Source organism: Kwoniella shivajii, chromosome 7 (assembly GCF_035658355.1).
Source record: "Kwoniella shivajii chromosome 7, complete sequence".
Taxonomy (NCBI): Eukaryota; Fungi; Basidiomycota; class Tremellomycetes; order Tremellales; family Cryptococcaceae; genus Kwoniella; species Kwoniella shivajii.
In genome coordinates, this window is record NC_085914.1 from 1684647 (window position 1) to 1706046 (window position 21400).

General features: G+C 42.8%; 9 protein-coding genes across 9 annotated transcripts; 4 read left to right on the forward strand and 5 right to left on the reverse strand.

Annotated features, from left to right (window-relative positions):
• Positions 1 to 131: 131 nt before the first annotated feature.
• IL334_005725 (uncharacterized protein) lies at positions 132 to 2574 on the forward strand (the record flags this gene model as incomplete). Its single annotated transcript, XM_062937433.1, has 10 exons — positions 132 to 191; positions 251 to 347; positions 404 to 560; positions 660 to 969; positions 1047 to 1215; positions 1282 to 1362; positions 1451 to 1923; positions 1998 to 2020; positions 2096 to 2250; positions 2399 to 2574. The coding sequence occupies 10 exons, from the start codon at positions 132 to 134 to the stop codon at positions 2572 to 2574; spliced, it is 1701 nt and encodes a 566-aa protein (XP_062793484.1).
• An 83-nt stretch (positions 2575 to 2657) lies between these two features.
• IL334_005726 (uncharacterized protein) lies at positions 2658 to 3229 on the reverse strand (the record flags this gene model as incomplete). The annotated part of the gene is made up of 3 exons (XM_062937434.1): positions 2658 to 2666; positions 2736 to 2909; positions 2996 to 3229. The coding sequence occupies 3 exons, from the start codon at positions 3227 to 3229 to the stop codon at positions 2658 to 2660; spliced, it is 417 nt and encodes a 138-aa protein (XP_062793485.1).
• Positions 3230 to 3924: 695 nt separating this feature from the next.
• Positions 3925 to 4667, reverse strand: IL334_005727 (uncharacterized protein; the record flags this gene model as incomplete). The annotated part of the gene is made up of 3 exons (XM_062937435.1): positions 3925 to 3936; positions 4015 to 4197; positions 4359 to 4667. The coding sequence occupies 3 exons, from the start codon at positions 4665 to 4667 to the stop codon at positions 3925 to 3927; spliced, it is 504 nt and encodes a 167-aa protein (XP_062793486.1).
• Positions 4668 to 5565: 898 nt separating this feature from the next.
• On the forward strand, positions 5566 to 6661 carry IL334_005728 (uncharacterized protein; the record flags this gene model as incomplete). Its single annotated transcript, XM_062937436.1, has 6 exons — positions 5566 to 5740; positions 5811 to 5853; positions 5947 to 6056; positions 6133 to 6262; positions 6469 to 6560; positions 6639 to 6661. The coding sequence occupies 6 exons, from the start codon at positions 5566 to 5568 to the stop codon at positions 6659 to 6661; spliced, it is 573 nt and encodes a 190-aa protein (XP_062793487.1).
• A 292-nt stretch (positions 6662 to 6953) lies between these two features.
• IL334_005729 (uncharacterized protein) lies at positions 6954 to 8899 on the reverse strand (the record flags this gene model as incomplete). The annotated part of the gene is made up of 8 exons (XM_062937437.1): positions 6954 to 7140; positions 7208 to 7352; positions 7412 to 7854; positions 7923 to 8031; positions 8108 to 8435; positions 8507 to 8626; positions 8692 to 8703; positions 8882 to 8899. The coding sequence occupies 8 exons, from the start codon at positions 8897 to 8899 to the stop codon at positions 6954 to 6956; spliced, it is 1362 nt and encodes a 453-aa protein (XP_062793488.1).
• A 438-nt stretch (positions 8900 to 9337) lies between these two features.
• Positions 9338 to 10942, forward strand: IL334_005730 (uncharacterized protein; the record flags this gene model as incomplete). The annotated part of the gene is made up of 7 exons (XM_062937438.1): positions 9338 to 9398; positions 9451 to 9500; positions 9571 to 9652; positions 9728 to 9790; positions 9870 to 9982; positions 10101 to 10275; positions 10431 to 10942. 7 exons carry the CDS (start codon positions 9338 to 9340, stop codon positions 10940 to 10942), a joined length of 1056 nt encoding a protein of 351 aa, XP_062793489.1.
• Positions 10943 to 11163: 221 nt separating this feature from the next.
• IL334_005731 (uncharacterized protein) lies at positions 11164 to 12601 on the reverse strand (the record flags this gene model as incomplete). The annotated part of the gene is made up of 3 exons (XM_062937439.1): positions 11164 to 11229; positions 11289 to 11792; positions 11852 to 12601. 3 exons carry the CDS (start codon positions 12599 to 12601, stop codon positions 11164 to 11166), a joined length of 1320 nt encoding a protein of 439 aa, XP_062793490.1.
• Positions 12602 to 15323: 2722 nt separating this feature from the next.
• IL334_005732 (uncharacterized protein) lies at positions 15324 to 17155 on the forward strand (the record flags this gene model as incomplete). The annotated part of the gene is made up of 5 exons (XM_062937440.1): positions 15324 to 15485; positions 15556 to 16122; positions 16236 to 16415; positions 16505 to 16659; positions 16732 to 17155. The coding sequence occupies 5 exons, from the start codon at positions 15324 to 15326 to the stop codon at positions 17153 to 17155; spliced, it is 1488 nt and encodes a 495-aa protein (XP_062793491.1).
• Positions 17156 to 17964: 809 nt separating this feature from the next.
• Positions 17965 to 20663, reverse strand: IL334_005733 (uncharacterized protein; the record flags this gene model as incomplete). The annotated part of the gene is made up of 16 exons (XM_062937441.1): positions 17965 to 18194; positions 18255 to 18274; positions 18351 to 18459; positions 18539 to 18739; positions 18819 to 18872; positions 18930 to 19008; positions 19089 to 19303; positions 19384 to 19456; positions 19518 to 19571; positions 19639 to 19685; positions 19751 to 19886; positions 19971 to 20030; positions 20083 to 20154; positions 20242 to 20282; positions 20352 to 20454; positions 20520 to 20663. The coding sequence occupies 16 exons, from the start codon at positions 20661 to 20663 to the stop codon at positions 17965 to 17967; spliced, it is 1638 nt and encodes a 545-aa protein (XP_062793492.1).
• Positions 20664 to 21400: the final 737 nt, after the last annotated feature.

Consider the following 21400-nt stretch of genomic DNA (forward strand, 5'->3'; position numbering starts at 1 on the left):
CAGCATTCCAAGATATCTTGGCTCTTGAATGAGTTGCAACTCACCTCACGTGCAAGTGAACTGAAAACAGTGGATTCAAAGACGTCGATATCCGTCGGTGTATTCAGTCTTTGGGCGAAAACGGATAACTGATGACCGACTACATCAAGCTTGTGGGCTCATTCCCAAATTGGGCGAAGGAATTGAGGGAGGTGAGTATTAACTTCCTGGAACATACGATTCGTATTTGTTAACGACCTGACTGAATCAGACGAAATCTAGCAAGCTGCAGCGACCACAAGCAGTGTCACTTCTGCCTGTATCCCATGGTGCGATAAGCGATTTCTCATGGCTTGCTCAGAGAGGAGGTGAGTTCTTTCTTGGTTCCCTTGAGTGAAGTCGGTTTATGCTGATCACTTTATAGCTTCGGAGTTGCTCGGGTGCCCCCCTCCTCTGTACATGATGAGTGGTTTGAGAAGATCAATAGAGGGCATACATGATTATTGGCATGGGAAGATGTACACTTTACTCTCACAGCCTCAGGGGATGGCACAATGTATACAGGATGAATTGGAATTCAAGCAAGTACCGACCTCCTTCTCTCGCTTTACCAGATGTACAGTCGAGATGTGATTTCGGTCCTTTCTTTCGAAAGCGCACTAATATCCTGATCTCTGCAGTATCTCAAATATACCAATCCTTCCTGATGGAAACCATACACCTTTAGACGATGATACGAAATATACCAATGCCGTCCTTCGTGTATTGATCACCAATTTCAACTGTTACGTTTATGCAGTAGAAATGAAAGATGCAATGGATCGAATACAGGCTTTAGATCTTGAAATTAGACAATCAGGTGGAAGGGAAGTAGGAAGAGAGATTGAGTGGATAAGACAATTAGCTGGATTATTGGTTGAAGAAAGTAAATTGTCTTTGAGGTTATTTTGGGCTTCTGGACCAGGAAAAGAACTGGTTAAAATGAGCTTGGTGAGTTTATTCCTACTCCGTACAGGTGTTGTTGCTTTGCTATCATTATTGATGTATTCTCGATGTATTGAGAATAGGATAAACCGGTACATGAATCTGCCAATATCACTAAAGATATTCGTTTTCTTTTGAATAAGCCTTTGGATCAAGTGGAAGTGGAAAATGCTTTCGATGCTGCTTTTGCTGGATTTTGTTTGAATCCAGATGAAAGAGGCATCAAATATGGAGATTCAGAGTTCACGCAGAGTGAGTCTTAAATTTTGCCTAAAGTGAGTTGCACATGACCCTTGGCTCATGAGATTGTCGCATTAGTGCTGGCCATGGAACAAGCTGCTTCGCTCGAGGACGAGAATCTGTATAAGAAATATTCCTATGCCATACAGATGGCTACAGGTGAGTGATATTTCCTGTTGTATCTCACCTTGATCTCAGTGCCCCTGACTCGCTACCTCATGGCTTCTATCTAAACTTTGATACGTAGGTGAATATGGATTAGCACTCGAGCTCCAATCGGAACTACCTCCAATTACTTCACCTTCAGTTGAACCTCACCAACCCAAAACGTTCTTAGTCCGTCTAAATATCTCACAATCAGCATCTGCTCAAATCTGCACTGCATTACCGTTCGTTACAGCGATGTGCAATCGACAATATGCAATTGACAATTCCATCCAATTATGGGAAACACACAAAGAGATTCAAGGTATTTTCGCTAGAGATTTGAAATTACCAGAAGATGTGATTGGGAAATTATTTCCTTGTATGTCTGAACCTCAAGATTTGGCAAGATGGATACCTGAGAATGAAAATGGTGAACCCTTGGATAAAGGGAAAGGGAAATCAGTTGAAAAGGGAAACAGGGATAAGTTTGTCGTAAACAGGAAAGAATATAGGATTTGGAAAAAGATGTTTGAAGGTGATGATGAGATAGTCACAACAAAGGAGATCAGAGATGTGAGTTAAGAGTCTGTACGGGTAGCCAGATACCAGCTGTCTGACATAGTAGCTGATCATCACTACTTTTTTAGCTGTATCGTTCTATTGGTTTCACGTGAGTGCTGTTTACCTTGTCAGCTGTTGTATAGCCCGCCATGTATACTGATTTGATACCCTCATGCTCTTGTAGTGTCGAAAATCTAGGAGGGTCTTACAATCGGTTTGCCCCACCCAACAATGCAGGAACACCATTCATCATTCGTATACCTGTTTACGACACTTATCATGGCGAAGGACCATATCCCATAACCTTGGATCCTATAGGATTTAATATGAAATTCACTTGTAAGCATCACAGTTCCTACACTCAACTCACCTTTCGAAATTCTGTTCGATAAAATGGATACATTCTGGTCGATAAAATGGATACATTCTGTTCGATAAAATGGATACATTCTGTTCGATAAAATGAGATACTAATGTGTGGTTCTAGATGGATGGGATCTCGATTGGTTCACTGTCAATCAAGAGGAAGGCGAGATCGACGAAGACGACGACGAAGATATGGAAGAAGAAGAAGATGGGTGTAGAAAAGGGAAGTATATCTTCGATTTGACTTCGAGAGATCTTTTGATACGTGAACCCGGTTCGCGTTCTCACTGTCATTGAATGCATATAATTTATGGCTTTATCTGCATAATCTTCACTACGAATAGTTCAGTCAAGACGTGTCATATCCATGTACGAGCAGATCAGCCCTTCTGTAAGTTCAGAGCCTATCAGCACATCCACTTTTATATGTTCCCCATCTTAGAATACAGGGCACTCACGGAATTAACAACGGGAATGACGTTTGGTCCTTCGCATTTGTCGAGTTTACAGCTACCTGAATCGCACCATAGATGAGCGGGTGTATCCCTTGATCCTTCGAAACCCGCTGCAGTCTGACTTCTCAAAGTAAAAGTGACATCCTCATTGAACTCTTTAGGTGTTTCAACGTGACACTGAATACAGCACAATGAAAGAGTAATCAAAATGTTAATCGTCAGTCACATACATGTAATACACTCTATGTCTTAGCAATTCTCACCTTTAATGTCCAGACATATTCACCATCACCTTGTAATTTGCCCCATCCGAAATCTTTTTTGCCACCATCAGTAAATTCGAATTTAATGGGTTCCGCATGGGGGGCATTGTCTCCGTCTGGATGCCATAGAGTATCTTGAGGTATTTGGATCGAGACTGTTCCTTTGGAAGCAAAGACCGAAGGCATGATGGTCAAGGCGGCAGACAAGGCAGTAATTGAACAGGAGAATCTCATTGTAATGGTGGTCGTACTGATCTGAGTAGTCGACCAAAAGTCAATGCCGAAGTTCGCGAAGAAGTTAAAGCACCGAAAAGGTAAACACGAATTACCAACTAAGAATAGGAAGAAGACGAATGTGAGAAAAGATTTTGTAGAGTATATATACAGTACATCTCTTGTTCACCACTTGGCGGAAACATGTTCATGTCTGGACCCAGTAACGCAAAGGTAAGCAACCTCGATTGCTTTACATCACCCTGCCATCCGTACCAATCAAGGGGGACATTCCATTAAGAATCAGATTGATGATCTGCCCCCACACAAACAAAGGATGATATCGTTCATTGTGTGCCAGGAGGGACAAAGGTGTGGTCGTCGCGATGCAGTCCGTTCTCAGTATAACAGTATAATGGAAACTGGTTTGATCAGTGGATTACTTGCTGAAGCTTGAGGGAACGACTGATTCATGGGGCGAGAATGAACATAAGTGGTTCGAACTACAATTGATTGCTCAAGACAAGTGAAATTGAATTCATTTCGATGCTATTGTATCACATACTGTAGTGTGCATGTGCGACGTTTACATGGGTATCGACGAGTTATGCACAGTGCGTGTGATTACGATTACTGACATATCCTTATGACTGCAAACGATAGTGTCGAGCCCATCCATCTTCTGTGGTCTAACAACACTACAGAGGAAGCGACTCTTAGAGTTTATGCTGGATTGGTCAAGAGTGTCAGCTACTGTAGCTTTATCGAGGAGGAAGAAAGAGTATTCAACGGATTATCAAACTTACAGAATCTAGATCCCCTGTAGGTAAAGCATGTGCCCCATCACATTTGTTGTTCGGACAAGTCATCTTATCTCTGGGACAGAATATCCTGGCTTTGCCATCGGATGCAGCCAGAAGATAAGGCGGAGCATCGATGAAAGTGAATTCGGAAGGAGCATTATATCCATCTTCGACTTGGACTTCACACTGTCAACAGATTAGTGAGAGTACTCGTCGAGATATTACAGATGCATTTCAGCCAAGCGAGATTGGAGACGGAGAAACGACGGTTTCAGAACAGTCATCTGTCATAGTGTGTCGCAGAGGTGTCGAGATAAATTACTACGTTGGCAGGATTGTATACTCACTGTGATCATCCAGTAAGGCGGTTTTTCAAGCCAAGATTTATCATCCAAGTTATCGTTATGTTCATATACTTCATACCAAAACTCGAATGGATGGTCTTTATCTTTAATATACGATTGAGAAATCTCCATTGGCATCGCACCTGGCCCAACGTTGTATCCATATGGTGGATTAGCTGCGCCGATAGTAGTCCAAACGGGAATATTGATATTGACTACTGCGATTGTATCGTCGGAACTCTGGGCGGATGTGAGTGCTAGAAGAGGTAATAGAGTTACTACAGTGGCTGGGAATGGAGAAAAGGACTTCATCATGAGATACAGAGTGACAAAAATACTGATGGGATAAAGCTATTCCAAAATGAAGACGATACAAGTACGGTATAAGGTTTTGCTGATAGTGAAGGGGTCATGATTTATCCTCCATGCCAGTATTTATACCCTGATTCCCAAGCATGTCTTTCTCGACCAAACATCAGGACAAAGCAGCTGTCAATCAAGATTCGATGACTCCCCTGGTGATCAATACTCCTTTGATCAGGATGAAATTAGGGGATTGATCAATGACGATCGTCGGTCACAGTTGCACTGCCTATCAAGGTTGTCTTCCGTTGTCACGGGTTAATTCTCTTGCTGAAAATAATCACATGATTGCCATCTCCCGTGGAGGTCGGTAAGAAATTCCTGATCGATGTGATCTGATTAGTGGCTTTTCTCACAGGTATAATATGCAGCACTGAACAGAAAAATCCGAAGGAAATTCTTCAAGACAAAAGTCAGAAGAGCCATAGGTATGATGATAGGTCACAATATTGATAGTCGAGCTGCATATTGAGCATATCGTTTGAGCTGAGTGTACGATGATGAACTTGTACCTATTTTCACAATACAGCTGTGGCACCACCCGTAATGCATTCCAACCTTATTACGATCTTCGGGAGGGGGGGGGTTGCACGGAGATGTTCTCAGATCTCCGTAGTTTGCTGCAACTGTTTACGGAATTAGGCGGTTGCCGAGAAGCAGACGTAAAAAAGCTCAAAGTGAAAATGAAAAAGATAGATGTAATCGAGTTATCAACAATAAAGTCAATCAACAGGTAATATATACAGCGTCACTTTGCTTCGATTGTATTATCATATTCATATCACCTCGACTGGATCTGAGATCATTCACTGAGATAAAGTAACGAATACGTCAATTGATCGAAAACATGTCACGTTCATCCGTAAATCCCCTTCGACCATTATCGGTTCTGAAACACTCTCGACCAATCTCATCAAAGATATTACCTATACCTTCCACATCAAGAAATCCGACATCACCGTTCGTACGATCATCATTCATTGGACTATCAGCAAGAAGTCGAGGACTGCATACTACGTCCGGTGAGCACTCATCTACATCTATCATCGATCTGCGGGATATCAGGCACTGATAAGATCGTATCTCATTCAGTCAGATCACATGGGGAGATAACTCGACCTGCACCTGGAACAGGGTGAGTAGACTTCACAAACAGAATCTCAGTTCACCAAAAACGATGTGTGAATTGAAATACGCATAGGTCACTAATCTCATGACCACGATACAGGATCAAAGTACATTTCAAAGATGCAAAAGGAAATAATGTAAAAACCATAGAGGGTAACGAAGGAGACGATTTACTGAGTTTAGCACATGAGTACGACGTGGATTTAGAGGGTAAGCTCAACAAATGTGATCAGCTAGAGGGTATATTGCTCACACTCGATCTCAATTTGTTTTTCTGATTCATCAGGCGCCTGTGAAGGTTCAGTAGCATGCTCAACATGTCACGTCGTAGTGGATCCTGAACATTATGATATGTTACCTGAACCTGACGATGAAGAGAATGACATGTTGGATTTAGCGTTTGGTTTGGAAGATACGTGAGTCCTCTATCTATAAGAAATCTTCATCATTTCACCTGTCCCCATATGACGTGATTGCGAATGCTGAATTCGGCTAAATTCATCGTTCATCGTTCCATTCCTCAATACATCCTATATTCCCACTCACGAAAACGAAACATGTTGTCGTCCATTTCGTCTGTCATATTCCTTCGCCCTTCAAATGTCACCCTCCCCGTCTACAGCTCGAGACTAGGTTGTCAAGTCAAACTCACGAAAGAACTAGATGGAATGGTAGCTACTTTACCTTCTGCAACTAGGAATATGTACGTTGATGGTGAGTGCAATTCAGATATCTATTCATCATATACTCATCATAACTGCACAATGAGCTGAATGTAAGTGTCTATTACAGGAGCTAAAGCGCGAACACATTGATCCACACTGTACGACATCGCATTTCACTTCTTTATATACCTTCTCCTGATGATAGAAATTTATAAGACAGCTTTTTCCAGTTTGCAATCATTACGGTGTTTTCAGTTCGCCAATCACATGCATCACTAGTACAGTTCTTTTGTCTTCTGAAGCCGACTCAATTCCAGAACACAAAAACGGAAAGATGAAAACAGGAAAGAACATCCATACATATAATCTACAAGGCACTATACTAGCCATTCGAGTCATCATTGGCATTCCTCAACACTTATATATCTGCTGGAAGCTTACTTTAAGCTTCGACTTCAACTTCTCTCTTCTTCAACACTAGTTTTTCTCCTTTAACTCTTTGCCATACGTCCGAAACGTCCTCAACGACAGTCTCGAAATGAGATGTAGCGTCATATGATTTGGTGATGAAGATGTTATCGTTTGTTCCGGGCGAAGTGGGAGCATAAAGTGGGGTAATGGAGATGAATCTACAAGAAAAAGGTAATCAGTATTTGGCGTTCGTGTCTGAAGATGAAAGTAGATGGGATCACTCACTTGTCGACGACGTTACCCAACAATTGTAATCCGGGTAAGATTTCTCTCTCGGGAACTGAAGTTTCTACGATCGTTGATACAATAGCGATCCAAACATTTGGTGCTGCAACATTATGAGCTGAAGAAACAGCGGCGATGTAAATATCTATTTTGATTGTCAATTAAGCCCATATAACTATATATCATTTTTTCAATTTCGCTTACCATTCTTTCTTCCAACTTGATTTTGAGGAATGATAATTTGAGCTGAATCCGCATTGTCTGTACCCGGAATAGGATGTTTCAAGATACAGATTGCTCTTATAACTTTTCCAGTTTCGATAACTCTAATTTTACCACCTTCTGCAGAATCATCTTTACCTGCACCGAAATAAGATGGATCTCCGATAACCTTTTTAGCTTTGACGGTTTCACCACCTGATGTGACACCTGTGAAATAACCTGTTTCAGGATCGACATTAACTGATTCAATCTTCTTGTCTAACATGTATGTTCCACCGTAAATGGCAGATAATCTTGCGAACGCTTGAGGTAATTCACCTAAACCGTAAAGCGGATAAATGTAAGGAGATTTACCATATCTTGCCATGGATTGGGTATAGAGGATGATTCGGTCGACGGTTTGTCTAGCAGGTTTAGTGATGTAACTACACAGTCGCAGACACACACTGGTCAATTTTCCTGCACAAAATCTTTATAATATGCGAATACTCACTCATCATCAAGCCACAAAGCCATAGCATGGCCAACGAAATCTTGAGTACCAGCTTCAAGACCGAATTTAGCATAAAGATCTTTCATGGTACTCTTGTTTACGTCGAAGCCTGTATACAAGAGACATCAGCACTCATGTTTATCCTATAACAAACGTAAATCGCTTGAGGACATTGAGTGACTGACCTTGATGAGTAGCAGGGTCTGCTTCTTTCCAATTTTGTAAGTATTGGAAAAAATTCTTGGCTCTTCTCTTTTCGAAGAATCCCATCAAAGGTGACATGACAGCTTCCATTTCTGTCGAGGGTACTTTTGATATTTTACCATCACGATAAACGTAAGATCCAGCTATAACTTTGAATTCCAGATATCTAATGACATCTGTATGAACTAACATTCTGGTTAATTCACCTGATGATAAGATGAATTTGGGGATCAAGTCAACTGCGTAATCTCGATCTCTTCCGAGTTGAAGTGCTTCAGGTGGGGGAGTTCCACGGAATTGTTGATATAGCTATTTAGAGATATATGGGATTCAGCGGATGCAAGTGACGATCAAGAGAGCCGAGCGAGGAACCAACTAACCTGAGTAAGATTCAAACTAGCACTGTCACCACCGTAATAATCATTTCTATCCATATGAAGGACTTTTTGTCCATCTACAGATAGTAAACCTGAAAGAATACATTCAGTGAGGCCCGTGCCCTATTGATACGAGTTATGCGTTAGTTATGCTGGAAAGAATGGAGATTTCAGATGAAGAAGCTCACCAAAACGATTACCTGTGAAGAGAATAGCAAAGATCATGATCAGCTGGGGTCTTCCTCACGGTCACAGTATGATGTTGCATAGCACAGCATCTTATCTGTCTTCTCGTTATCGTGAAATGGCAAGAGAGAATCCCCTTGCTTGACTGGATGTTGGGTGGGATGTGATTTGATTTTGACAAGCAGTACTCACGTCGTATTCTTCATCCATGGTGATTGCAGCTGTTTACTATGAGATGTAAAGGATCAGACTAAGGTGTAAATGAGCAGAACCGTCTATTCAAATAGTGATATATGTACATATATATATATACACAAACGCGTATGATGATATCTACCAGTAGAGTGGCCACGATGGACAACCACCAATGTGTGTGAGGGTGGGAATATAACATGATGACGTAACGACTTTGTACCGACACATGGTCTATATCACCGTATTACCGAGATGTGGCAGTATAGATAAGGATCATTCAGCAAGTCAAATCTCAACTCATACGAGTATTGTTATTTGTTGTTGTAATTCCGTGCATTTGAGCATGATCTGTATCAACAATCATCTCGCAAAGAAGACTCACAATCTGCACAAAGACCCAGTCTCACTCTAACCGCAAGAAACTCCGCATTCAATCGCCTGTCACTGTGCGACATGGCTTCATCAGCACCACCACCTGAATTAGATCCCGATGAATTGGAAGAGGAAGCTTTTGGTCAGTGCTCTTCGCATTTGTGTTGGATCGATGTTGACGATATAATATATAGATTCTTCCTCACAAGCAAGCTCAACAGCAACCTCGACACTAACATGGATAGTAAGTGTCCATAATAGGTTTCTCGATACCAATCGCTCGCAATATTCACTGATTAATGCTCCCATGATAGAACTGGTATACCTCTCTACCAGGACACGATTATTTCTGTGATGTGCATGAGGATTTCATAGAAGATGATTTCAATCTTACAGGTGAGGACGAATATAGCCTATCGGCCTATCAGCCTATTGTTCAGAGAATAAGCTGATCTGTGCTATCGATAATAGGTCTACAAGCGATGGTACCGTTCTTTAAGGAAGCTCTAGAAATGGTGTTGGATGTTGAACCGGGTACGTACAAGGTATACTGTAAACTGATTAATGACTAAAATCAGTGATGAAGATCAAGCTGATTGTGTTTATGGTCTAGAAGAGGATTCATCTAAAATACCTGACGTATCAATAGTGGAAAGTTCTGCAGAATTGTTATATGGTTTAGTTCATCAACGGTTTATCTTGACGAAAGTTGGCTTATCATGTATGGTGAGTACCTTCATCACAATCATATCACCGCTTGTTTCATTTCGCTTCATCACTCTCATATGCAATCTAATCGATCGACATCCCATGTCGCATCAGCTGATATAGTCATTGTACACAGGTTGAGAAATATGAAGCAGGACATTTCGGTGCATGTCCAAGAGTATTTTGTCATGCTACTCCAGTATTACCTTGCGGAAGAGCAGATATGCCAGGAATTGATACTGTTAAATTATATTGTCCAAACTGCGGTGATATTTATACTCCACCTAGTAGCAAGTACGGCGGTGTTGATGGTGAGTAAACTGATTTCCCCTGATTGTAATCGCGTTCCACCTTTTGTTCTATCGCATAACTCATCAATACTCTAGAATATAACTATATCACAAGTTTTAACCTTCCGATATCAATGACTTCTACGTATCAATCGCTAATATCTTATATTGTCCAGGTGCATTCTTTGGTACTACTTTTTCACCACTTTTCTTTCAACAATATCCTGAACTTCATTCCGCACCATTTTTCGCATCTACTCCATCAACCATTCCAGCATCTTCATCTAGAGTTTCCCCATCCGATTCACCAGTTCCAGTAGGTGGATCTACATTTACCAATCCCAATCCACATGGAGGTCAAAAATCTGCTCTCGGTAGAGTGTACGTTCCTAGGATATACGGATTTAAGGTATCTGAAAGAGCGAGAAGTGGACCTAGGATGAAATGGTTGAGAGAAAGACCGGAAAGAGCAGATGAACTGGATAATGTGGATTGGAAAGGGCGATTCAAGGATGGCTTGGCATCCAATGATCAAGATGATCTAATGCAAGGCCAAGCTGGAATCTTGTCAAGAGATAAAAGTGGGAAAGGGAAATTATTTGATGATGAAGATGATGTTGAAGAGGATGATGAAAGTGAAGCAGAGGAAGATGGTGTCGGTCCAGGTATCGATGCAGCTGGAATATGAACAGGTCCAGATGGTATGATATAGTTATCGTAATTGTTGGCCAATCGCGTAATTCACATGAATTCGTTCTTTTGTGCATGTATTTCTTTGAGTTTGATGTTATACAAATGATTCTTGATATCAAACACAATCTATTTAGCTATGCAGACCTTGAAGATACACAAGATATTCGTGCAATCGTCAAACACTTACCTGTCTGACAGCATACCGTCATTGCATAGTTATTGAGGATGCGCCTTATCTTTCCCCTTTTTTCTATCGAACAAGATGGACGTTTTGGTCTTGAGCTGACGAGATCACCAAGAGTCAATGATTAACGAGCTAAGATATGTTTATGAAGACTTACTTTATTTACAGCTTTTTTAAGCTTGCTTGCTTCCATTCTACTTTTCGGACTTGCCTGACCAGTGCCTTCTTCGAATTCCTCCTCCATCGTCTCAAGCTTTGTTGCTTGCTCCTGAATCCGCGAAGATGTCCTTGTTGATACTGACGGATTGATGGTTGCTCTGGCGGCGGCTTGTGAGCTGGATTCGGCAGGTAGTGACGGATTGATGGTTGCTCTGGCGGCGGCTTGTGAGCTGGATTCGGCAGGTAGTGACGGAGGAATCATCGAATGAGCAGAGGCTCCAGACTGCAGGACGGCTGAGCTGAATGGTGATGTAGCAGGTTGAGTAGCATGTAGACAGACCGCTGCCATCGTTTTGAGCAAGGAGGCGGCATTCTTTTCGTTGTGAATCATCATACGGCTCACTTCAAGGCAGCCTTTCCCGACAAGGCGCCAGAGAAGCGTCCGCTCCCCGGAAGTGGAGACAGCGATTGATACCTTGTTGACCACGAGCTGTTCATAGATCTGAAGTGTAACATCTTCAGTTATAAACTTCACTCATGGTCCAGCGTACTCAAACTCACTTGCGCTACCATGTGTATGACATCTTGATTAAGATCGCCAATAAGCTTTGGCTTGTATGTTTCTGCAACCCATTTACCCGCATGATTATGACCTGGAGTATGAATCGTTACCAAGTGAAAATCCAGTACTTTCCACTCCTCCAACTCATCCAACATGTCCTTAACAGTCCTTTTTCCTAGGATAGCATCCACTTTGATTTCAATCCCTAGCTTTCTTGTCTCGAGCTTCCTCTTGTCACATGCGAGTACGAGGATATGGTCAAGCAATCCACTATCCGAATTGATCGCTGATTCCACAGTGGTAGAGATAGGTTGAGGGTAGGTAGTAGCATTTGTCACTGGACGTGTATAAGATTGAGCAATGGGAGAACGTCTTTTTGCTTCACTTCTGGAAGGATGGGTCTTCAGAAATTCCTCTATTTGATCCTTTTTCAACACAACCAGTCGGTTATTCGCCACAGCTCGAGCTTGAAGTTGCTTTCTCTCTACCTCGTTCAACACGTTCTGTTCTGCTCCTCTGACTATCCTGCAGTCCTTTCGCAAAGTCATCACTTGCTGGGGATATGCTGATTCGGTATTTTCGTCTTCTCTCATCCTCTGCAAGATATCTACCCCTGTAAAGATGTATAACTCCAATTTAGCTTGGAGCCCGGCTTCATTGGTTGTCGGTGACGCTTTGATGACCATATCAAAGACCTTAGCCAGCATGATCAGGTCTGGAGATACTGGCGCTTGATGGTCCAAGACCATATCGTGTTCAGCAATCACGTTTTGCAGCAGGTTCGGAGCCCAGAGTAACCGTCATCCAGCTTGGCCCATCAAGATGTTGTAACAAGTGGTACTGGGAGATCGAGTAGACGTGGATATCACATCAGCATCAATTGCCTTCATCGGAATGGGCGTGGTCATTGCGGTGTCGAGCCAAGTGCCTACAGTAGTGACCATTTTGGGCGAGGGAGACGTTTATTTGTGATACTATACGAGAGATATCTGTGTGCTGGAGAGAGATGTTGAGTGTCACGATGAGGGAATACGTTATTGACTTGGATGAAGGTGCAACGGAACAAGCAGGATGTGGGTTGTGTACGTCTGTACGTCTGTGCATCTGTTCAGGGACCATGCAAAATTTTTGAAAACAGCCAAGTGGATCCATGCGCATGCTGTACCCAACACACGTGAAAAAGAAAAGCGATACATCAAAGATTGCTTTAAATATGATCATTGGCGTGCAGCCGCTCCTATTTACCCCTATTCGTGCTACTGTAAGTGGTTTCCATTACCTCTGAAAAGATATGTGGCCCTTATCGCTGAGATCCAGTTTTTGTGAGAGTTAGTGAGGTCCAAAATCGCACCCGAATGACGATGGTCAACTCACTCCTCTGATATTCTCAAGGCGTGTGAGAGTGTTGTTAGTTGGTCCCTCAAATTCTCCTCACGTTCATCGGCAGGCTGAAGCTGGGATTCGGACTCTGATATTCTCAAGGCGTATGAGAGGGTTATTCGTTGGAGCCTCAATTTCTCCTCACGTTGATCGGCAGGCTGAAGCTGGGATTCGGACAAATCAATGATCCTGAGTTCACTTTTGCTCATTCCAAAACGGGATGGACTCTCCATGTTTCGAATTCTAACGTGATGTGCCTCGATTTGACCATGTGTGATCCCAGCTGCTGTCAGATGCTTGAAAAGGTTCCAGATCTTGACTCTATGTAACGTCGGACCGTTCTTAAATCAGAACGCTTCCCGAAACCGTAGAATAACAAAATGGAATGAGAAGCAGTTCACTCACTTGTTCTCTTGCGAAACCAAATGAAGCATAGTGTCATATTCATCATACCCACCTTGATCATAACCCACACCTTCTCCCACATCCTCCAACAACATGACAATATTATCCCAAGCAGGGTGGTATGTCTCGTCTGCAGTGTTGTAGTAGAAACGCTCCTTCTGACCCACGGCTGTACTCGAAAGTACCATAATGAACCGGAACGACTGATCCCTGAAGAGGTCCAAGATAAGAGATATAGGCTTGATGTTCTTTTCCCGCTTCCCAAATTGCTATATCGCGATCTTTCTCTCCTTGCTCACAGATTTCCTCATCCGTAAAGCCGACTTCCCACGAATTCTGATAATTTCCAGGCGATATAAACTTGAGTATCAACGGGAACGTAGATTTTTTTGATGGTAGGCATAGTTTGCAACGATAAACCTCTTTCCACAAGTGGCCAGAAGCGATCATCTTAGTGTCGAAGCGGATCCCAAAGATGGTAGGAAGCAGTACTTTGGACGGATTGGGGGGAGAACTGGTGATATCTGACTCGGACGAATTCAAACGCTCGAACTCAGAGATGATCTTGAACGGAATTTCAGACCTATCGATGCCATCATTTGGTTCTTTCGAAGTCCAGATGAGTTCCCCCTCGACGAGATCGTATATTCCATCATGAGAATATTGGTTGATCGAAGAGTCATAATTTCCGTCAAGACCGACTATCTGAATCTGCTTATATTTTTGGAGAATGTCTTTGACCTCTGCTGGAGTGAGCGCACTTGACATTTTGTCAAATAAAGCTTTTCAGCCTGAATAAGGGGAAAGATGAGTGTAAAGGAGAATCAATGACTGAAGACGCTGAGTTGCGAATTAGCGGTGTGGCGTGGTGCAGTGTGGTGGCTAAGACCAGTTGGTTCTGATTGAAGAGTGAAGGGGGCGGGATGATGAATGATGAATGATGGATGATGGATGATGCACGCACATATCACCTGAAACAAAGGGTTTTTAGATAGGTATCTGACACGTGGTACAAGCTGGGAGTGGCGAGTGGCAAACAAGTCAATTATTCGTGATGACCAACGAGTAGGAAGAAAACAAAATGAAACTTTGGCGGCTGCACATTTCAGGAATGATTGGGGAAGATCGTCGTTTGCTGCCGATACCGCTACTCAGAACAGTTTCGTTCTTGGGAGACAATGGGAACAGAATAAGACGAACACCGACGATGCTTGGTAAACAATGAAAGATCTTCCAGATGAAACAAACGAAGGGGGGACCAATAATTACGTCATTGTTTTCGATCCCTGAAGAGATAACAAAATGTTGTTTCCCGAATTCCGATTGTCAGAGTGAACAATACGAAAACGACTTTCAACCAATACGGAAATCGAACTTCTTAACAGAATGACAGCGGATACTCATCTGCACGTTGGGGTGGGTGGCCGATTTTTAGTACTGGATGTGTCAAGTTCAGAAGGACGAACGCGTGTATACAAAAAAGGATCGCTGGCCCCTAGATTGACCTTTGATGAAAAGGACCGTCCATTATGCGTACCAACCCACACTCCTTGAATGATGACTTTATCCGACAGAAGAAAAGCTTTTATACTCCACATGATCACCTTCTTTTGAATTCTGTATAGACAGAGTGATTAAACGCAGTCCGTCAGCAATATCACCTATTACCGGCATAGTGAATTCATTATGAGCTTGAAAGTGTTTATCAATCATCATCTGGTACCCGAGATTCAGGTGGCAATGGAGAAATGGTCCATACGAGGTTGTGCAATAGTAGTCACTCAAGGAAGAGAGGAGGAGATTGTGATGTTTGGATACCGTGATCGAACAAATCTGGTCACTTCAGAGGTGAGTGCTTGCTCGATCTTCCATCTACTCCACATTCCTACTCCAACATCAATTAACTTGCAGAATCTAGACTTTGTTTGCTTTGGCATCGTGTTCAAAACTAGTCACTGTTCTAGCCATCCTTCGAGCCTTATCGAAACAGAACTTGAGCATCAATACAACTGTTAAAAGCATTATCCCGGAATTCAAATTGTACGACAGCTTTGCGGAGTGTCAATGCACGATTGAAGATATCTTATGCCATCGTACGGGCGTACCAGGATATGATCACCTTTGGAATCCGTCATACTCAATCCATACGCTTATAGAAAGGCTGGGTCAGCTGAAGCCTACAGCTGGGCTCAGGGAGAGACATCAATACAATTCTTTGATGTACGATTTAGTATGTTTGATCGTAGAAAGGCTAGTCCAAAAACCATTTGAAGAATATGTCAAGGAAGAATTTTTCATTCCTTTGGATATGAAAAGTACGACCTTTGCGCATCTAGACGAAGATAAGGAGTATGCTCAAGGTAATTGGAACAGGATGACCTTGGAAGTTGAGGAGAAATCTAGAACGATGACTTTTGGTCTGGACAGGATGGGAGAGAGAGGTGGTATAGGAACGGGCAGATTATGGATGAATGGTGAAGATACGGTAAGAGATATCGTTCTGTCTGAGACCTCTCCTATCTCAAACTTGACTCACTATGCACTGTGCCCTCTGCCATAGGTACGTTGCAATGTGCTGATCAACGTATATCGTCACAGTTAAAATGGCTCAAAGCTCTTCCTCTCATGCCCGAGTACTCTGAAGCGATCCTCCCAAGGATAGCTGTAGGTCTGGCGGGAGGTTTGGAATATTCGGATCATGCAGTCCTTTATGGATTGGGACAAAGAATTAGTACCCATAGAGGGGTACTCATCGCTGAACATTCAGGTGAAATACCGGTAAGTTCCTTGTATGTGATTTCCACTTGACTTTTATTATCCCATGACAACATGCGAGGTTTCTGAATAACGCTGCTTTCCCAACTCAGGGATTCTTATCTCGGTTGTCAAGATTACCAGAGCATGATGTCGGTTTTGCTGTACTTACCAATTCCGATTCCGGTGGAAAGTACCTCAGAGCCTTTGTCAAATGCAGATTGATTGAGCACTTTGCTGAGCTGGACAAACTTGACTGGTTAGAAAAGTACGTCTTTCTCCAATCCAACTCAGCTATTTGTCTGCCTGGAGGGTGAAAGGCTAATCAGGCCTTGAACAGGATTGAAATCGTCCGACAAGAACAAATGTTATCGACAAGATCATGGTTGACATCCGTCGATGATATCACTCATGAACATGTGAGCGAAGATGATCCTTTAGTGGGTACGTGGATGAGTGAAGGGTTCGATACTTGGCATATCCTCTCATCATCATTAATGGCGCACCTACCTGACATGAGTAGTCTTCCGTTCATTCCTGCTTTGTATGGTCAACCGAATTATGTCTTCTCACCCTCGAGGGTTAAGGGAAAATATCAAGCTTGTTTCCAATGGAAGTCCTACGATACCAAGGAAATCATGTATGGGTATCCATTTTCGGTCCAGGTTTTGGATGGGGAAAGGATCGAAGTGATAGGCTTGATGGGAGTTGGAGAGGGCATGAATGAGGAAGATTTTGGAATAGTTTTTCACAGAATGATGTAGATCAGTACCGTGTTCATGATACTCTTAGTCGTATTGATGCATTTGGGCTGGATATCATAGATTGCAGGCTCCGATACATGAATATGCACATCACACGAGGATACCATATCCCTGAGTATCCGTGTGTTTATGTTTATACTGGTCACCCACACGTACATTGCAAGGTATTCATTCATCTTCTATCTTCTTTCCATATTCGTGGCTTGCTCTGATAACCCCAGCTCTGTACACAACGGGCAAAAGCAGAAGCTTTTGTTCGCAATGCCAATCAATAAGGAGCGTACCACACCCCGAGCGTTTCAGCTGAGCATTGTGGAGCTCCGATTCTGCTGGAACCGCTCATTCTGTGCTACGGCAAGCGTCAGGGGAACTATAGAACCGCTGTTCGATTGGGTTGATCCCGATGTAGCCAAGTGAGTACTCCTCCTCATCTATCACTTGGGCAAAGTACTGAGATCAGCTTCCTGGCTGTAGGAATGACAGTTGTAACCCGAGCAACAGACTGCTAACTTACTGGTTTGCTGTGCATACAGAGATGTCCGGCCTCAAACCTATCCCAGCTTGGAAACTTCTCACAGAACCGCTTCAAATGTTGACTTGATCATTCGGCAGGCACTCAGGTGCCAACGGGATACGAGAAGACTTGAGAGATAAACAGCAGTAGTGAGATATCCTCTTCAAGAAATGAATCAGCAAATATACATAAGCCAGCTTTATAGAATGTGTTTCACCTCCAGTGACTTCTCGCTTGTAACCCTTGCTGCACGACTTCCTGGCATGGTCATGTACAGCATGTGCTATGCGTGATATCATGTACGAATAGTGTCACCATTTCTAGCAGCATGAGCCTTTTGCACGTCTGTGACGAATTTCTTCATCTTCCAAGCTGGAACTCCCTTTTCGTACATCTCATCCAGTTCAGCAGAGTTTCGCTGAGCTGTTTCTGGCAAATAAAAGACTGCGACGATGAGGACGACAATAGATGTGCCGAAGAAGATCCACGATGTGTTATATCCGAGATTTGCACCGTTTGTTTGGACTACCTCAGGTATTGGTCACACATGATCACGCATGGAAAAGGACACTGTAGAGAACTCACGCATAGTAGGTACGGCAGTACTATCCGGAGAAATGAGTGACTGTCAGCACATATCCCATTACAGGTATGATTGGGCGTTCCAAGTAAGAGACTTACTTGAAGGTGAGACCAAAGAGGACAGCAATCGCAGAACCTAAACCTGAAGTTCTTGCTCTGAGTTTCTGAGAAGCTACTTCACCTGCGAATGTCCAACCGAGAGCTCCAACTAACCGATTTCAAATGTCAGAATGATTTATCAATCAGCAAACTCTGATATGACAAACACGAATGAACGAATGACTCACGACCGACACTTCCAACACTCCAAAGACAAGCAGCCAAGATCAAGATAATCTTGGTAGCTCCATTCTTGTGTACTTGACCGAGAACACCAACGATGAGTAACATCAAAGTACAAAGTACACCAAAGCTCAAAACCATTGATCTTCTACCTAATCGATCAGTTGTCAAACAGATGACGATAACAGCAACAATCTTGACAGCGACTGTAAATTAGACGATCAGCAAGAGCACTCTGATACAACAGCGTGGTACAATGGAAAAAACTATACTACTAGGATTTACATAGAATAGTGGTAATCTCAAAAGCGTTTGTAAATCCAGATTGTTGGAAGAATACTATCAGGCAAGATTAATCAAGCAAAAGCGTTTTCCCCTTCTCCAAAAAAGACTTACAGGATGCATAACCAGATAAGAAAGCGAGACCAGTCAATTGTTGAACACTCGCAGGTAAAGAAGATGCGATCGTTCGTTTCTGTTCGACGTACCATATTAAGCAAGTGTCCACACATGACCCGCAAAGGATACAAAGGTCTCGGAAGAAACTTAACTTGCAAGATTGGTACCTTTGAAGCAATCACCGTAGCTTTTCAAGAGAGTTCTCCAGTTACCATCTATCATACCTTCTGCTTCTCGCCGCTCACGTTCCTCAGCAATAATATTTTTGATAACTTCATATTCTGCATCGACGTCATAGCCTTCTACATTCCCATTGACTCTTCGAAGTACAGCAAGTCCTTGATCATGAAGGTCTCTAGCGGCGAAATATGCTACGGTACAATGGCTCGTTAGCGGTTTCTTTTTTTCAATAACAGAGTGTGAGTATATGGGTACAAAGAAAAACACCTACACGGGGTCTCAGGTAACCAGATGAAGATTGGTAACATGATACCTAAGAATGCCCACTGAGTTAAAACAGCAACCTGAACAGGAGAAAACAATCAATTCGCGACTTTTTGGTCGATTTGGTCAAAATAAACTGACCTTCCAGTTCAAAGGGTCTTTGTTTTTCTCAATGAAGAGAACCATCGGTGCCAACTATTCCCCAAACACAGGATGGTCATGATTGATTTTCTTGTACGTAGATCAATATCGGTAAGCTTACGAATGAACCAAGATTGTTGATTACTGCATATGCGACGATTGCTCCACCTGAAACATAGCCAATACATCAGCTCCTCCTGGATATATGTCTTTAGGCTCGAACCTCCATTCACCTCTGACATTCACAGGAGCCCATTCGGTGATGTAGATAGGTAAAGTAGCTTGCAGACAACCTACTCCTACACCAGCGAGCAGTTTCGCTCCTGCCCAATGTTGCCATGTCTTAGTTGTCGATTCGATGATGAGTGACTATAACACAAATCGATACTACGTATCAGGATACAGTACATCTAGAAACATGTGCTTCTTAGTGAGTGGAAGATTCTCACTCACGCCAAGTAAGATTGTCCAAAGAAGATAAAGAGTCATCTTTCGACCAATTCTATCAGACACCTGTTTGATATGTTAGTGGCAACAAGTCATTTCTGTTGGGAACGTAACCTACTGGATTGAGAAGGACCATTCCAACTAGTTGACCCAAAGATTGAAGCGCACCCCAAATAGCTGTGGATTGTGGCTATAGTCAGAAATAGTAATCGTCGTGCATCAGTTTTAGGTTTCTTGGATGTGAGGATATGTCTGGTCTGCTCGCCATTTGACTTACCTTGAGCGCATATTTCAAGGTCTTGGGATCCTGGACACCGACTGTGAAAGCGTGAGTTTAGCTGAATTTGTAAGGGAAATAGAAGATACTGTCATGTTGACTGAACTAACCTTGTTTGACGAAACCTGCATTCGCGATGATATTACCGTTCAAGTTGATTTGATATCCGTCAGCTGCGGCAGCTATACAAAGGGCGAAACAGACTAAAATGGCCTAAAAGAATCGTGACAATCACGTATCAGCACTATCTTAGGAGGCTTTGAGGGATCATGTTTTACCTTTTTGAACCTTCTCACGGTCTGCCAAGGTGTTAATTGATCGAGACTTGATTTCAGTACAGGTGCTTTGAGAGCTTCATCTCCCTCATGATGACTTTCTAGATGCTTCAGATCACTGTGAGGTTTGATCTCTAATTCTGCCATCTTGGAGGGTGAATCGCTTGCGGGTTGAGAGGTAAACTTCAGGCAGAGACAGAAACAACGAAAAAGAGGAGGTATTCTTTCCTTTCCGATCACCTTATGTCACGTAGATTTTATATCAATATTTCGCCATCAGGCCTTGGGCTTTCGAGAGAGTAACATGCAGAAAAGGAACTTCGGCCGGGATATCATTTCGACCCCGATCAACTTTACTCTTTCTTCAGCTCCTGTCCAAATCTGTGAGACACGGGGAAAAGATGGGCATTTTCCGACTCAAAGCAAATACATCACATGTCTCTCTTCGTGTGGCGTAAGCATTTAAGCTTGTTTTAGGAGTGATGATGTACCGTGCGAATCTCGGACTACAAAGGGGAAATAATACCTGGACCAAAGGTTATTACTCGATAGCCTATATCTCCGCATTTTCTATTTAGGGATTTGTGTTGGGCACAGCAGCGGGGCAAAGCGGGTGAGGGGTTTCCAAGGTTCTCACTTCAAGGTACTACTGTAAGGGCAACGCGTTTCGCGCAGAAACTCGCACGATTCTTTGGAGAAGATTCGGTTCAACAATACCCCTGACAGCTTCCTCCGGACTATGTGACCTTCATCATGCATGTGACGCTCGGAGAACAGAGTGGGGGAGAAACACTTTTTGCAGGGAAAACATTTTGGCCGAGTACTCTGTACTGGGTACTTTGCATTTCATTTGGCCTCCACAATAATGCACCTGAATCAACCTA